This window comes from Parasteatoda tepidariorum, chromosome 10 (genome assembly GCF_982258835.1).
Source record: "Parasteatoda tepidariorum strain Cologne lab strain chromosome 10, Ptep-v5.0, whole genome shotgun sequence".
Classification (NCBI taxonomy): domain Eukaryota; kingdom Metazoa; phylum Arthropoda; class Arachnida; order Araneae; family Theridiidae; genus Parasteatoda; species Parasteatoda tepidariorum.
The window spans coordinates 85,423,192-85,439,493 of NC_141764.1; the positions used below are offsets into that span (position 1 = coordinate 85,423,192).

Sequence of the window (16,302 nt, forward strand, 5' to 3'; positions counted from 1 at the left end):
GGACGCGTTTAAGGAATCCGATTAGCGTGAATTAGTTTAAAAAATTATTACATGTTCAAGTAAAAAGTTTTTTTTGTAAACACAGAAATATATTAGTGCTAGAGAATTTTGTCGCAGATAGCTCAAAAACATTTTCTCACAGGGTTGAATTGTATTGTTAGATAAAAAAACTGATAAATCATGCAGACTAAATGCAGTGGGAATAGCCCACTTTTTAAAAATGATAAATTAAATATTTTATTTTGAAGCATTTTTTCATTGGGCATTGTTTTATATATTTTTTCCAAATAATTATTACTGAATATAAGAATTATGGTGTATGCCAAAACCATTAACTGGATTGTTCAAAAATATATCAGCTGAAATAACATATTCATCTCAAAAGTTAATATGATGTGAAATCCAGCTGGGCTAACCATTTGTTTTAAACTATTAAACTTTTATTAATTTACTCCCCTTTAGTTTATTTTTATCTTAACTTTTATTGTGTTTTATTTATTTATTTATTTTTATTTGATTAGATCATTAGTCAAAAAGATGAGCACTGCTGGATAGGAGAATTAAACGGGCTCAGAGGCTGGTTTCCTGCAAAATTTGTAGAACTTCTGGATGAAAGAAGCAAGCAGGTAAAAACTTAATGTGAAATTTTATATGGACTTTAATTTAAATGTTCTTTTTAACATTCTATTTATACTACATATTTCTTGATTTAGTATGTGTAGTTTTGTATAAACATGTAATGTTAAATTAAAATACTTTGTGTAATAAGCTACAAAACATAAAAATTTAAAATATTAAAAAGGAACAATATGGTAGCAAGTTGCGTTTTTCATTTTTTGTCAGTCTAGCTGTGTTTAAAAATTTTTTTTCTCATATAACTGAAAAGAGAAACAAAACACAATAAAAGTAAGTCCAGTTGTCAGTTACACCCCATTTTAATGAGTTATATGAGAAGAATAAAAGAACCTACTATATAATTTTTTCAATGCAAACTTTTTCTACATCATATATAAGAAAAACCTATGAGCCACTTTTCTTCGTTTGTAAAAAAATCTATCATACATTCATTTGAAAATTATTTCAAAATTCTAAATTAGAGTATGCGATGTCTCCGTCATTGTTCTAAATAAGAATATGCGATGTCTCCGTCATCCTTGTTAATTATTTAGTTTTTTTCTCAGTACAGACTTGACCCTAAATTCTAGATTTTATGAGCAATAAACTTTGTATTCTCCATAGTTATAAACTTTTTAGAATGCTGTTAAGGGTATTTTAACACTCTTTTAAAATAAACCTGATCAGAAATATTAGATTTTTAAAACTATTTCAGGGAAAAATTTGTTTGAGTAGTACTATATTTTGAATAATTGTATTTTCAGTTTCCTTTCCCCTCATTTCATTAAAATGCATTTTTTCTTTAATACTTCAATAATATCTTATAATTTTGTACCTTTTGTTCAGAATATTATCTGCTAAAGGGCTTTATAAAATGTCAGATTATTAATTATCATTATTATAATTCAGGTGTTTAGCATTAAGCACACTCTTTTTTTTCCATCTAGACAAATATTTCATTTATTTCTTATCTTGCTTTTTATATTTTTTCCCTAGCAAGAAGTATCCAAGAAAAAATTTATTTATTTGTAATGCCAAGTCAAGTCAAATTTCTTATTTATTATTAATAGTTTATTTTAAATAGTTAAGTTGTTTTATATTTTTAATATAAACTTTTTCGTTTTGTATTTATAGTATTCTAGTGCAGGAGATGATTCTGTGACAGAAGTGATAACAGATTTAGCACGTGGAACGTAAGATTTTTACTTAATTTTAGCATAATCTTGATGTTTAATTTTTCAATGTAATATGCTTTTTCAATAACTAACTCAAATTGATTATGATATCATAATCTAATTAGCTTTTTAAAAATTTTTTTCAACATTTATGTTTTTATCTGTTTAACTAATTTTATCTTTCAGTCTTTGTCCAGGTTTAAAAGCCGTCTTAGAACATGGTATGAAAAAATCCTCTATACTTGGTGGACCTTGCCATCCATGGTTATTTATTGAAGAGGTAAACCTTTTTCAATTAATAAAAAAATTGTTTTTCTTTGTAAAACTTTCTGTTCAATGAAAAATTATTTGCTTGGAACATGTCTTATTCACAACTCTTATATGATCTTTTGTACAACACATATACCGTAATTTCGCAGAGATATACCATCCTGGGATATACACAGCACCCGTCAAATTTAACTGAAAAGGAAAAATTTTTCACCTGAAAGACCGCACTATCGGATACGCCACACAAAATTTGACTGTGTGATCAGTTGCAGAGTTAACACATCTGTTTCAAATAACAAGTTATATACAAAATAAAATATTAGACGTTTAAAAGTCATTAAAATAATTATTAAATATATGATATATTAATATATCTGATTTTACTTAAATTGTGAAATTATGTATTTCAATAATTTTCATCATAACTTTTTAAATGTACGCAATGTAGTTATAATGCGTAAAACTGTGCTCTATTCAAATGCATCACAATCGCAAACGCATCATGTTGATAAATGCAGATTTAAAATACTCCAAATTTATGCAAACCAAATGATTAAAAACATATATAATTAAAATAAATTATCAAAAAAAATTTTACCATAGAAAGCAATTGCATCATATGGCTATGTCGTAATTTGATTTGAAATACCTAAATATTATTAAATCAAATGATTAAACAGCTAAAATCCTTATAATAATTCAATAAAAAAGTAATAATTAAATATTGTAAATTGAATCTTGATTTGTGCAAAATTGTACAACACAAAACAATGACCAACACATTTCTTTTTATTATTTTTAAATTCCTATAATTTTAACCTATCAAATAACGATTGACTAAACACCTTTAAAATAATTTTTAATAAAATAGACATGAAAAATTGACTATTAATCTCATTTTGTGCGAAATTAAAGCATAAAATGATTGATTGAACGCATTATTTCTTTTATAATTAATTTATAATATTCCAGTTATAAATAAATCAAATGTTTAAACAGCTAACAATTGTTTAAATAAGCGTTAAATATAGAGCAAAACAGTTCGCCCATTCCTCTTTTATCCACATGCTCATTCTGTTGCAGCATTTTACTCATACATCTCTAAATTTTGAAATTGTTTATTTCTGAGAGTTAAAATTATAAAGCTGACTTTAAACTGAAACAACTTGACCTTCAAGATGTATCATTTACTACAGTTTTGTTTATGCATACATAATACTAAATTCATCTTAAATTCATTGATTTAAAAAAAATTAAATTATTTTTCTAAATTTTTACTTTTGTTTACAGGTTGCAAATAAAGAAGTAGAAAAAGATTTCAATTCTGTATATTCCAGATTAGTACTTTGCAAAACTTTTAGGTAACTATTTTTATTTTTACATTCATTAATAACATGTGTGACAGTCTGTATAAAGAATTTTCTAAAGTCACTTCTCATTAAAAGCTTTTCAATAAAGTAAAGTTAAAATCCCAAGTATTCAGATTTAATTGAGATCAAGTTCGACCTGAATAACTGGATAATTATTAAAGAAATTTAGAAGGAAATAAAACGAAATTTATACAGAGTATGCATTTTTAATTTCTATTAAACAATTTTTTTTATTGCTGCTTCTTTAAAATTGTAGTTAACTATTTAATTGTGTGTATCTTTAAAATAAGGTAACCACTTATTATTTGCCCTTTAAAAAATAACCAAGAGATAAGTATTAAAATTATTTTAGTTCTGCTAAAGTTTAATTATTGAAGTAGATAATATTATTTATTTTATTAATATAATGTTGAAATATTGTATTGCTATTACTGTAATAAGTTTTTTTTTTTTTTTTGCAGCTGTGGAAAATTAAAATGCATTTAGTTTTTTTATTCTAAAAGCAGTTTTAATCAAATTTCTTTATTGTTATTACATTAAATATCCCTTTTTTGCATATGATGAGGGGGTAAAACCTGTTATAACTATACAATATGTATAACTCAATTTAAAAATTATTTTGTAAGTTATATTATGATCAAATGTATGAATATGGTAATATCTATAGCCTCAAGTATATCTCACAAAATCTAGCTAGTACATAAAAAATGATAATAGTCAAAATTGCTGAATTTATTATCTTTCAGTGAATAATCCAATATGTATAAAGAACCAACTATGTTGCAATGGCAGTTATATAGCTACTTATAGGGTGAACAATGTGCAACAATTTTGCAAATAATATTTTCTACATGTTTAAGAATTCATCAATTTAGCACTTGGTTAGGTCTCAAATTAGGTCTATTCTTTACATGCTGAGTTCAAGTCAAAATAATTTATATTTGAAACTCCTAAAAGTTTCATGCTCAATGTCTCATCTGTAAAAGTAGATTCAGAATGAGATAAAATTCAATTCTTTTTTTTTTTTCAAAGGTTTCTTGCAAAATAAATTTAATACTGCTTCATTCCTTTATCAAAAGCAGAACCACTTACTATCTTATATTGTACATGCAATATTTCATTAATTTGATGTGAAATATTTTTCAGGCTTGACGAGGATGGCAAGGTTCTAACTCCTGAAGAAATATTATATAGAGTAAGTAAGATTTAATATTTCCGTTTGTTTAATTTGTTCTTTGAATTTATTTTCTTCTTTTTTTTAAAAAAAATATTAAAGTTTTAACCCCTTCCTTCTCGTTCCCGTGAAAATGACGGAGTGAGGTTTCGCCCTCTATTTCTCACTCCCGTGATGTTCCTGGACTGGAGTGCTCGGTAGTAACGCACCAATAAGAATAAAACTAATTCAATTCTTTTGCCCGAAAAACATTTTATTTCTCATATCAGGTGGCAGTACCAGGATATTTTTAAGGTAATTGTTGATAGTTAGTTTATTTTAAACTAGATGTCAGCACGAATCAAATACGTGTGTAAGGAAAATAGGCACTTTTATGACTGTTTTCTTAAAAATTAACCGTTTTTTAAAGGTTAAACATACTAGCTATGAACTATGGTTTTAATTATTCGTTACTAACTTTAACTATAGTTTTAATACTATTTTTTGATTATTTTCCAAAAATCAGTCTTCAAATGTTCCATATGCATATTTCACTATTGTTTATTATCTACTTTTTTATTTATCTACTTATTATTTACATATTACACAGTTTTCTTTATTTTTCTACTTATTATTATTTTTTTTTTTAGTCTGTTCAAGCTATAAATTTATCTCATGATGCTGCGAATTGTCAAATGGATGTTAAGCTTCGTTCCCTTGTGTGTATAGGCCTTAAGTAAGTGATTTAATTCATTCATAAAAAATTTCATTATACAATCTTACATAGAATCAAATATCTGTTTTACAATTCATTCTATTCAACTTTTTTTTATCACAATCTCTATATTTCATTAACTGAAATGTGTATTTAAGATTATTTTTTGTTTTTAAATTAAACATTTTTTCATTGAGACTATGTTAAATGACTAAACTTGTTTGGCTTGTTAAATGACTGTTTTTTATTTTGGGATGTCTTAAAGTCTTAGTTTAAAGCATTTTAAATTTTTTTTTTTTTCAATTTTCAAATTTTTAGAGGTGTTGTAATTTGTGTCAATACAAAATAGCTGCAATAATTCTCCCAAAGCTATTTCATTTAAAAAATATTCATGGAGTTATAAATGTTTTAGTTAAATAGAGAAATAAGTCATACTTTCAGGCTGTTGAAAAGTTACTTTAAATAAAACTTTTAAACTTTCTCATTTAGAACTATTTTTTTTTAAATTTAAATTTCTCCTTTAAATTTAAAATTAAATTTTAGATTTAAATAATACTTTTAACATACTGCTGAAAACGGGAAATATTATACCCATAGTTCACCGTGCTTAAATTTTGTTTGGTTAAGTTTTATGAAAGTATAATTGTTTTATATTCATGACTACTAGTGCGCATATACTTACCTAATTCTATATGCTATTTTTATAATATGTTGTGATCTATAATCTTCTTAATTTTTAATGCAATCATAACTTTAGTCAACCATTTTAAGGAAAAAGAAAATAAAATGAACAAAAATAACTGAAGCTGACTGTTTTTATCACATTGTAAACAGGAACATATATTAGTTTTTAGATGCATTGTCATACTAAACTGAACCATGATAATTTTGTTAGTTCTCTGTGTGCATGATGCAATAGTTACTTCTGATTAGGACTGGGCTATAAATCGATATATCGCGACATATCGATTTAACGCCTATATCGGCAAACCGATACAGCAACTTTCATTCCAAGCGATACATCAGAAATGTGATTTAAGCCGTCGAGTGAAGAAGACGATATAACGATATAGCGATATAGCGATACACGCAAGGACTTTCTCTTACGTTCCGATGCCAACTCGCGCTGTGGAAGACGATATTGTTTCGTTATGTTGAGACGGCCTTGACTGATGAGCGGTAGAATCAGAATCACTTTTGAGACCTTATATCGTTATATCACATGTTCGTTTTCGCACCTTCGCGATTTGAAATCGTTTCTTGTAGATTATTTTCAATGGGATTAACTTCGTGATCGCCGTCGTAACCTTGTTCTGAACGCAATCTATTATTGAAAAGAATTTATAAAGAAAAGTTTCTTCATTAATTAGGTAAGTTTTTTATTTATTTTCTGACAAAACTTTTTTTATATTTTTAAATGTGAAAATTATCGGAAATCTAATTTAAGGCACCCATAAGGAATTAAATTACAAAGTAAATAAATTTGTTAGGTTATTTTTTTACTTTTTTTAAATTTATTAAAAACTTTTCGGATAAAACTTCTAATTATTTAATGGGCTTCTATTACTGATTTTAAATTTATAAATCTTGCGTTATTTTTATTTTTAGAAATAAAGTTAAAACAAAACTTATTTTTTGGACATAAGTCAATAAACTTTATTTGTTCAAAAGATTTTGAAAAGTTTGCGAATTTTATTCATTTCTTTTTTTTTTTTTTTTTTTATCAATTACTACTTCGTTTTATTAGAGAGTAAAATCATTATTTTTTTTTAATTTTCGTTTTATATTATTAGTTAATTAGCTAAATATATTACCGAATATCACAATTCTTTTGTTTTTATTTTTAAGAATTTAATTAAGAAACTTTGCCTTACTTTGTTTTTCGTTTATAATTCGGTCATTATTTAATTTAATTTAATTATTTATATGAAATAATAATAAAAATAGTGTTTAAGAAGCATTTTTTTTCTAAAATTTATTTAGCTCTTTGTTTTAAGCATACAAATAATTTTTTAACGAACTTATTTTTTAAATTTTGTTCCTATGCTGTTAGGTAAATATATTGATAAATTTCACTTTTATTTATTTTTTTATTTTTAAACTAAGAAATCTTTTGTTATTTGCGTGATCATCTTTAGAAAATATAACAAAACTTGTGTTTACTTCTTCATTAAGAATTTGAACATTACGATCGAACTTAATAATTCTGTAATTATTTACGCATAATAGTACAAGCAAATATTGATTTGTTAAAAAAAGTTTCTTTTTTTAAAAAAAAAAAAAATATTTTTAACACTTTGTTTTAAGTGTATAATGAATTTCTTAACAAACTTTTTTTTTAATTTTTTAAATTTTCTTTCAATAATTTCAGCTAGATATCTTTATAAAATTCCCTTTTTACTTTTAAACTGAGAAATCTTTCAGAGAACGAAAATTTTAAGAAATTATTACAAATCTTATGTTTACTTTTTAGTTTAAAATTCGAACATTTTTAATTTTAAACTTCGGCTTTTAGTCAATCTAACTTTTATTTTAATTAAAATATATTTTGAAATTTTGAAATCAGCTTTTGTTTAATAACAATTTTTTTTTTTCATTAAGGGTGTTTTAGGGGTGAACTTAAATTAAGACTGCTTATACCTTATAAACGATAAAGAAGTGCAAATATTTCATTCTGTATCTACACACATTTTTTCAATAAATATTTTAAGTAAGATTTGTACATCTTAGTCAATTTATTTAATATCTTTCTTTAGCAAAACATATATATTTTCAAATTTATAAATTGATTTAAATCAATATGCGTATGAAGTCTTGATAGAAATCTGACTTTCTGTGCCTTAAAGTAAATGAAATTCAAAAATACTATATCGCGATACATCGCTATATCGCGATGCAAAACTGACGATATATCATGATATATAATTTCTAATATCGCCCAGTCCTACTTCTGATATTATTATTTTTTACCATATATACCTAATAACTGACTTCTGTGTACATTGATTATTGTATAAATTTAAAATCTGTGAAACTAATTATTTTATTAAAAACTAGTTTTACTTGTATTACTATAGTGTTTTCTCTGTAGTAAAAATTAGAAAGAGGAGTTATTTTATTTTCTTGAAAAAAATTTATTTTTTAGTTAAAATAAATTTTTATTAAAAATTATAGTTTTGTCCTCAGATTTAAAGTAATTATCAAATCTTTTCTTTTTTTAAATTAAGTTTTTTTAAGGACTCATCAAACTTAAATCTTTATAATTTTTTAAACTCATAAGTCAATTTTTTTAAAAATAAATAAATACATAATTATAAATTGTTATGTGAGCATATAAAAGTGATACTATCATATATTTTTTTAAAGAAAAGTTTGACCAATTTAGCTTTCAATACAATTTATAATTAAATAATTTCGGATTTTACATATGTTTCTATAAAATATAACAATGAAACTCTGCTAATCTCAAATTTTTATATAGCCCAGATTGTCCTTAATTGTTAAATAGTTATTATAAAACAGGTAAATAATTTAATAAGTTATAAATAGTGTAGCTTCTATATGATTGACAATCTAATGGGTTAAATATTCATCTGTATTAGGTAGTAGTTTCCATCTTATGACTGCAACATAAATTTGGATTTCAGTGTTTTTAAAGCTAGTTTGCCAATGTATCTCAGAAAAAAAATAAATTTTATATTTTACTATGAATTGTAAATTAATTTATCAATCCTATTATAGATAACTCCTATTTTTATTCTATTAGCTACAATTTTGAGATATTTATTTAATTTTATTTTTTACTGCAAATGTAAAACAATGGTTAATATTTAAAGTTTTGATAGACCAAAATTATTGTTGAATGACTATTATTATTTCTCCCTTTCCTAGTGAGCAAGTTCTTCATTTATGGTTTGAAGTTCTTTGTTCCTGTATCCCTGTTGTCCAAAAATGGTATCATCCTTGGTCTTTCATTAATAGTCCTGGTTGGGTGCAAATTAAATGTGAACTCAGGTAATGATACATTTCTTACAAAAATAATTCTTCATGCTACAGAGTATTTATCATTCAAAAATATATTGTTTTTACTAATTGTATTTTGAATCTGTTGATTTACCAGTTTTATTAATTTTCTTTCATAAGATTTTTTTTTCAGTCAATAAAATTGAATGTTTTGAATAATTTTGTTTTTATGCATAAAATATCTTTTCATATTTCTGACAAAATGTTTTTATTTTGGTTTAACTCTTGTTTCCCTTTCAAAGTTGAATTTAAAGCTATTTAATTTTGTATTTCTTATAATATATCATATTTGTCATTTTTGTTTAAGATTTATTGTTTCAAGTCGAGTTATTAAATTTTTTTTTTGTAGTTTTTCAAATTTTTTTATGCAAAGTGCTTATATTAACTATGACTTTAAAAATGGCTTATAGTAAAATTAACAATGGATGTTTTTTGTTAATTTTTTTTAAAGTTGCATTTTAAACTATAGTTAAATATTATAATTTGAATGAAATTCTCATAGTATTTTCATCCAATTTTACTAATTATGTTTAAGCTCGACTTTTATGTTCGATATGATTGTACGGAGCTTAGAGCACTGAGCTCTCATTTTGTATGACATGGGTTCTATTGCTGTGGCAGCTTAAAGCTTATTCAGCTTCAAATTAATGGGTACCAGCTTGTTTACGGAGTAAAGGGAACTGGAGTGCAATTCTGACTACATTACCACCATTGTGCGATTGATCCCCTCTTAACCTAAAAAAAAAAAAAAATTTTTTTTTTTTTGTCAATGAAAAATTTTAGTATTAGAAAATTTTGATGCAAAAAATTTGAAATTTATAATCATTATCAAAAAAGTTGTTTAGTTTTAACAATAAAATATGTTGAAACTATTATTTCCTACTTATAGGCCTCCTCAAAGAGAATTTCTTTGTAAAAATCAGTTGAAGTTTCATTACTGAATATTGTGACATTATTTTTAAAACTGTACATCTCTGTATATAAGTCGTCTTTTCACACCCCCAAAACTTTATGACAGTCAAGAGGTCTACTTATATACCAGTAATAAACTCGAGCATTAGTTGGTCATTAAATATCGATGCATTATAGCAGTGAGATAGATATGAATAACTCTGTATCAATCTATCTATTTCAAAAACTATTTTTATGCATGTTATATTACTTATAATTTCACATTTTATTTAATCATACTTTCCTTTCATATAAAGGCTTTTCATTAGAATCAATACATTAAATTTTGTTCAGAAGAAAATTATGTATAAGAAAAGTTAATATTATTCAAAAAATTTAACACAATGAAAAATTTTAAAACGTGCAATAAAGCTACAAATTTAAAGATTCCAGAACATTATCTGTATAGATGTGTTGTCATTTTACAATGGATTCTACTTCATCATGTGCTGAGTCATGCAAAATATCACCTCCATTCCTATTCAAAGAAATTGAAATTCAACACTTTTTAAAAGATTTTAAAATTGCATTTTTTCTACTATTTAACCATTTAGTATCATTTGACATATGATATGTATAGGAATTACAATCAACTTATCGACAGCGGTCAGCTTATGCTCCTGACATATTGGAAATTTGGTATCTCAACTATAAAATAGGGAGTCAGATGTACAGTGCGCCAAAAAAACCCCACTCTGAATAACTTAAAATCTAATGTTTGGATCATCACGTTCTAGGACTTAATCCTAAAGACTCAAAGGAGTGACCTTAAATATGCTAATTAATAAGTGCAAACGATATTTTAAGTTACGAAGTCAGACACAAAAATGTACTTCCTGTACACCTTTTTTTGTGGGATTTGGATTTCTGACCACCAAAATATAGGGAGTAGCCACAATCTGGGAAATATGATTCCAATATATTGGTCAGTAGAGCGTTCTAAAGTTTAATTCACATAAAAAGTTTTCGAGATATGGAGAACTACAAAAGAGGAAAAATTAACATTAAAGGGTCCAAACTTTGGACGGCTCTCCTGACCTAACTATTGGGACCATATTTCCCAAATTGCGGCTATTCCCTGTATTTTAGGGGTCAGAAATCAGAATCTGTCAATAAAAAGTTATGTTTATTCAGAGATAGGACATTTCTGTGTCTGATTTTGTAACTTAAACTATCGTTTGCGCTTATTAATTAGCATATTTTAGGTTACCCCCTCGAGCCATTAAGATTGAAACGCGAAGATCCAATTGTGGGGATAGTAGCTATCAACCATGTCAACCTTCATCTATGAAAAGGTACCCCCTCATTTAATCAAGTTAAATTATCTTATACACTGGAGAATTATAGTGGTAGATGATACACTATAGCACTCCCCCACCAGAATCTTATCTATAATAGAATTCAGTGTACGAGATATCACTAGTTGCTTCATTGCTGTTTCGGGAGAGCTGTATTAAGATCACCGTACTTTGAGTGCTGATCGTGAGAGCGGTATTAAGCTCACAGTCATGCTCGCTCCTGTGTTGCCTTTAGCAGTCGAGTGTTTACTTTGTACGTGATCGAGACTGAATAGCAACAGCGCGAGGAGGTGGATAATGTAGCAGTCACAAGTCTACTTTTTAATGTGGACCATCCATCAAAGTAGGCGTGTTTAAACCGAAGTGGAACTTTCAGCCAAAGTAGGTGTATTCACATGACGTCCGAAGGACGCCAATGTGGGGAGAGTTGTTATCGACAATGCCAACCTTCATCTATGAAAGTTTACCCCAAGATAGAATCGAGTTAACATGCCTTATATACTAGCGAATTGGATATGTATTTTGTAGTGGTAGATAAACTGCACAATCATTTAATCGAAAGTTATTCAGGGTGGTTCATTTATTTTTGCACAGTACAATTTGTTTTGAAGTTTTTAAAAATATTTACATTCAGAATTTATCATGTTTCATTTTAATATTGTTAGTTAATAAGTTTTTTCTTTTACTAGACTATTAGCACAGTTTGCTTTTAATTTGAATCCTGAATGGGAGTTGCCAATGAAGAAGGAACCATCTCAGCCACTTAAAGAGGGTGTTAGAGATATGTTAGTGAAACATCACCTCTTCTCATGGGACTTGTGACAGTGATTCTGAAAATCCCACCATAAAATGCCAAAGTACTATAATGTCTTTTCTCATAAATAATGAAAGAAAAATTACATTTTATTCGTGCCTGCTATTATTTTATTTTCATAAAATGTTTTACAATATTGATTTACCCCAACTCTCTTGTGAAGTTAACTTTTAATGAACTTTGTGCTCATAATGTATTAATATTCGTTTATCAAGTAAATTATACATCAGTTATCATTTATTTTTATGAATTGACAAAAATTTGCAGAATTTTTATGTTAAAAATTTGTTTTTTTTCCTACATAGTATATTTTAAAGACTGAAATCATTCTCTAATGTCTCTTAATCAGGACTACTAATCATTAATGGATTTATGCAATTTTTAAATATGCAAAATAGATTAACATCTCATAAATAAGTTAGTTGATATAATAAATAGTTTTCTAAGCTACTCCTGCCAGTAAGCTTTGCTTCTGAATTATTTTGAAACTTTTAAAACTTGACAATTGCACAATTTACATGAAAATTTTAAAATATTGAGTTTTTAAATTTAATTTTCTCATTGTGTTTTAGTCTGTTGATTGTTCTGTTACATATAATTTGCAATATTATTTAAGATAATAGGGATCTCAATTGCATCCTTTAACTTTTTTTTTTATTGCTTATCACATAAGCATGACATGGCAGATTTGTCACTTTGTTATTATATTTTAAATATTTTTTCTCAAGATAGACTGACAAGACTCAACTCAATATTTTTATGTTTGTCACAGTATGAATTTATATTTGCAGCAATTTAAATTAATTAATAAGGTAAAATTTTTTTTTTTTACAATTGGCATACAATGACCAACGTCACATCTCACTTTTTCACAATGTTCTTCCTTGTTAAAACCAGTTTTGGGGGGAGATAGCTGGTTTTTCTAAATAGAGTCAGCTTTTTAGTGGGAATAGTAGAACTTATGCTTTTTTCAGAAGTTGCTTATGCTTCTTTCAGCGAGAAGTTGTGCTTTTTGCATTGTTTACCCTATCACCCAAAATAATAAAATTCATAAACATGCTGTAAGAATAACAATATCATACCAAGCAAACAAATGATATTACATCACACTAGTGAAAAAAAGTGATAAAAATAAGTAATAAAACTGCAATATTCAAGAAAATACTTATGCAAAAAGCCGCATGTGCTAAGAAAATTCTAAAACATATAATGTATAAAATATTTGATGCATGAATTGGTTATATTTTTTGTATTCATATTTTGCGCATTTTATTTCAAAACATAAATAAATTATTTCTGTAAATCCACCTGATTCATTAGACTCAGGTTGAGTTAAGAGGTTTGAGAATGTCATTTTAATTTTTGACTTATTTAGTTGCAACCAAATAATTTTTCTAAGCTAATTATACTTTACAATTATCAAATTGAGAAAGTTGTTTAAGGATTTCTTTATTTAAATTTACTTATGGATTTTATTATTTTCTGTCTAGTGCAGATTGTAAATATACATTACAGACTGCATACTGAACAGATCTGTACCACATATTTCTACTTATATGGTACAAATTTTAAAAGCTTAATTTCTGTGATAGTTATCATGAATTGAAACAGTTTTGAGCTGATATAATATATATGTATCATAATTTCTAATTAAATTAGTTCACCATTTAAATGATGTTCCTCGGTGATTTTTCAAGAAACCGATTTGCTTATGTTTCAATAAACTGGATGTACTTTAGCTTGAATAATATTTTTCTAATAATTAAGTTGAATTGTTTTTTCTTTTTATTTACTTAAAAAATTAATTTACTTAAAAATTAGTTATATCTAAAATTTTAATTTATATTAATATTAATCATAAATTCAAGGCTTTTGAGATTTCTAAGCAAATGATATTATGGAATTTTTAGTCTCTTTGTAATCAACCTAAATATTTTTGTAGAATGTTCTAGTTTTATAAATAGGAGACAAAAAGTTAAATAATAATTGTAATCAGTAGACTGAAACATAATACTAAAAAAATAAATTTAAAAAAATAATACTAAATCTAAGAATAATTTTCATTTGTTTTTTATTTTTATCTAAGAAATTTATTAGTTTCTATAAATAATTATTTTAAATACAACTACCTAGAATGCTCATATGCTGCTCTTATTGTGCCCTTAATGTATAAAAGTGTTATCACTGCTTGTATATAGCTATGTTTTAACACTTAGCTTTCATTGCACTTCCAATTAAGTGTTATCTCTTCTCTAAATTATTTACAATAAATATTTTAACTTCTACACCATTTATCGTTTAAATTAAAAATAAAATTGTGTTGATGCATGCATTTTTTTATATCAGAACTCCAATTATCTGACACCCTCAGAACCAGGAGTATGTCAGAAAATGAAATTTTTCGCTTATTTGGAAAAAGTGCCTTTTTAATTTATTTTGAAGTATACTACCCTTAAACATTGAGTAAAATGACTAAAATAAGTAAGGAATGAAATATTAAAATTTAAAAAAAAACATTTACTTGTGTTTCATTTTCTATCAAAAATAACAATGCATTATCATTAAATTGTTTTCTGTTTGAGTGTTGTTTTAGAACTACTAATTATTTAAAAGTAAAAATCGACAGTTAATTGGGAAAGGTGCCTTTCCAAGTTGATTTTGAAGTGTATTAACCTTAATATGTAAGAAAAACCACTCAAAATATGTAAGGAAGGAAATTTGAAAAATTAAAAAAAAAACACTTGTTTAATTTTCTGTCTTAAATTATGATACATTATCATGAAATTATTTGCTGTTTGAGTGTTGATACATGACAGATTTCAAGTTTCACATCTCTACAAAAATTGGGTTACATCATCATGATTAAACATGGTAATTAATAAAGAAATCTGTATCAGAATGCCTTTAACCCCGTTGGAAGGGGTATATGGACAGTGGTCGCATAATTGGGGTTCTACCATATTTCTGTGAGTTTTCAGTTTGAATAAAATTTTTATCATTATTGTTTAAGAAATATTTAATAATATTTTATTATTCTAGTCAGTGTTTGCACATTTTGTGTATAGGTATTTAGCTTTGATTTTTGTTATAAGGATATTAAAATGTCTTTCAGAATGGATGTAAAACATTTTCTGTACATTCCATTTTATTTTATTTGAGTTATATTCCTAAAGAGAGTGAACTTTTAAGTAAGCGTATTTATTTTTGTTAATATTATTATTATTATTTGCTGACTTTTACTGATTTTTTGTTTGTATGCTTCTTGTTGTTTTTATACTTTATTTCTATATTATAGATTTCTTCTATTTTTCACACCTCAAATCATTGTTTTAGTTTTAAATGAACTTTTAAAATTAATGCATAAATAATGAAATATTTGTTATCTACAAATATAAGCGGAGTTATAATGTACTTAAAAATTATTTTTCCTTAAATATTTGAGCTTAGAAATGTTTCAATGTGGAACTCAAAGAGTTGTTTGAATATGGAATAGTGAGATACACTATTATTTGATGTTTGGATACTATTATATATGTTACTATTTCCTATGTTTATTGTCTTTAAATGATACTCTCTATTAAATATTTACAAAAATAAAATTATCCCACTTAACACAATTATTACTATTATGCTTAAATGTTTTCATGATTTTTTTTAATATATCTGAAATGTTTACATTTTGAAAACTAACACATAAACTCTAAGGCATGTTCTTTATTTCATTTTTTAAACTATAACTTTAGACATAAAGATGTTATTTCATAAACACTTTAAGATTGTGATTAGTGAAAGTGTAATGTTTGCATCACTGATAAGAATTATTAATTTTGGAATATTTTTACAAAAAACGTATTTTTCATATTTCATTAAATAAAATACAGATTTGTTTGAGTTAACTTTTTATTATTGTCTTACATT

The 16,302-nt window shown here is 25.6% G+C and overlaps 1 protein-coding gene across 1 annotated transcript in view; it reads left to right on the plus strand.

The window, feature by feature from the left end:
- LOC107448610 (small G protein signaling modulator 3 homolog) overlaps positions 1-12,466 on the plus strand; it is a 36,760-nt gene extending 24,294 nt beyond the window's left edge. Inside the window, exons 13-20 of the mRNA XM_087153264.1 lie at positions 522-626; positions 1,750-1,808; positions 1,977-2,070; positions 3,351-3,421; positions 4,577-4,625; positions 5,234-5,319; positions 9,190-9,312; positions 12,260-12,466. Of these exons, the coding sequence (XP_087009390.1) occupies positions 522-626; positions 1,750-1,808; positions 1,977-2,070; positions 3,351-3,421; positions 4,577-4,625; positions 5,234-5,319; positions 9,190-9,312; positions 12,260-12,392 (720 nt within the window). The 3' untranslated portion in view covers positions 12,393-12,466. The remainder of the gene's footprint in view (positions 1-521; positions 627-1,749; positions 1,809-1,976; positions 2,071-3,350; positions 3,422-4,576; positions 4,626-5,233; positions 5,320-9,189; positions 9,313-12,259) is intronic.
- The last annotated feature ends 3,836 nt before the right edge of the window (positions 12,467-16,302 follow it).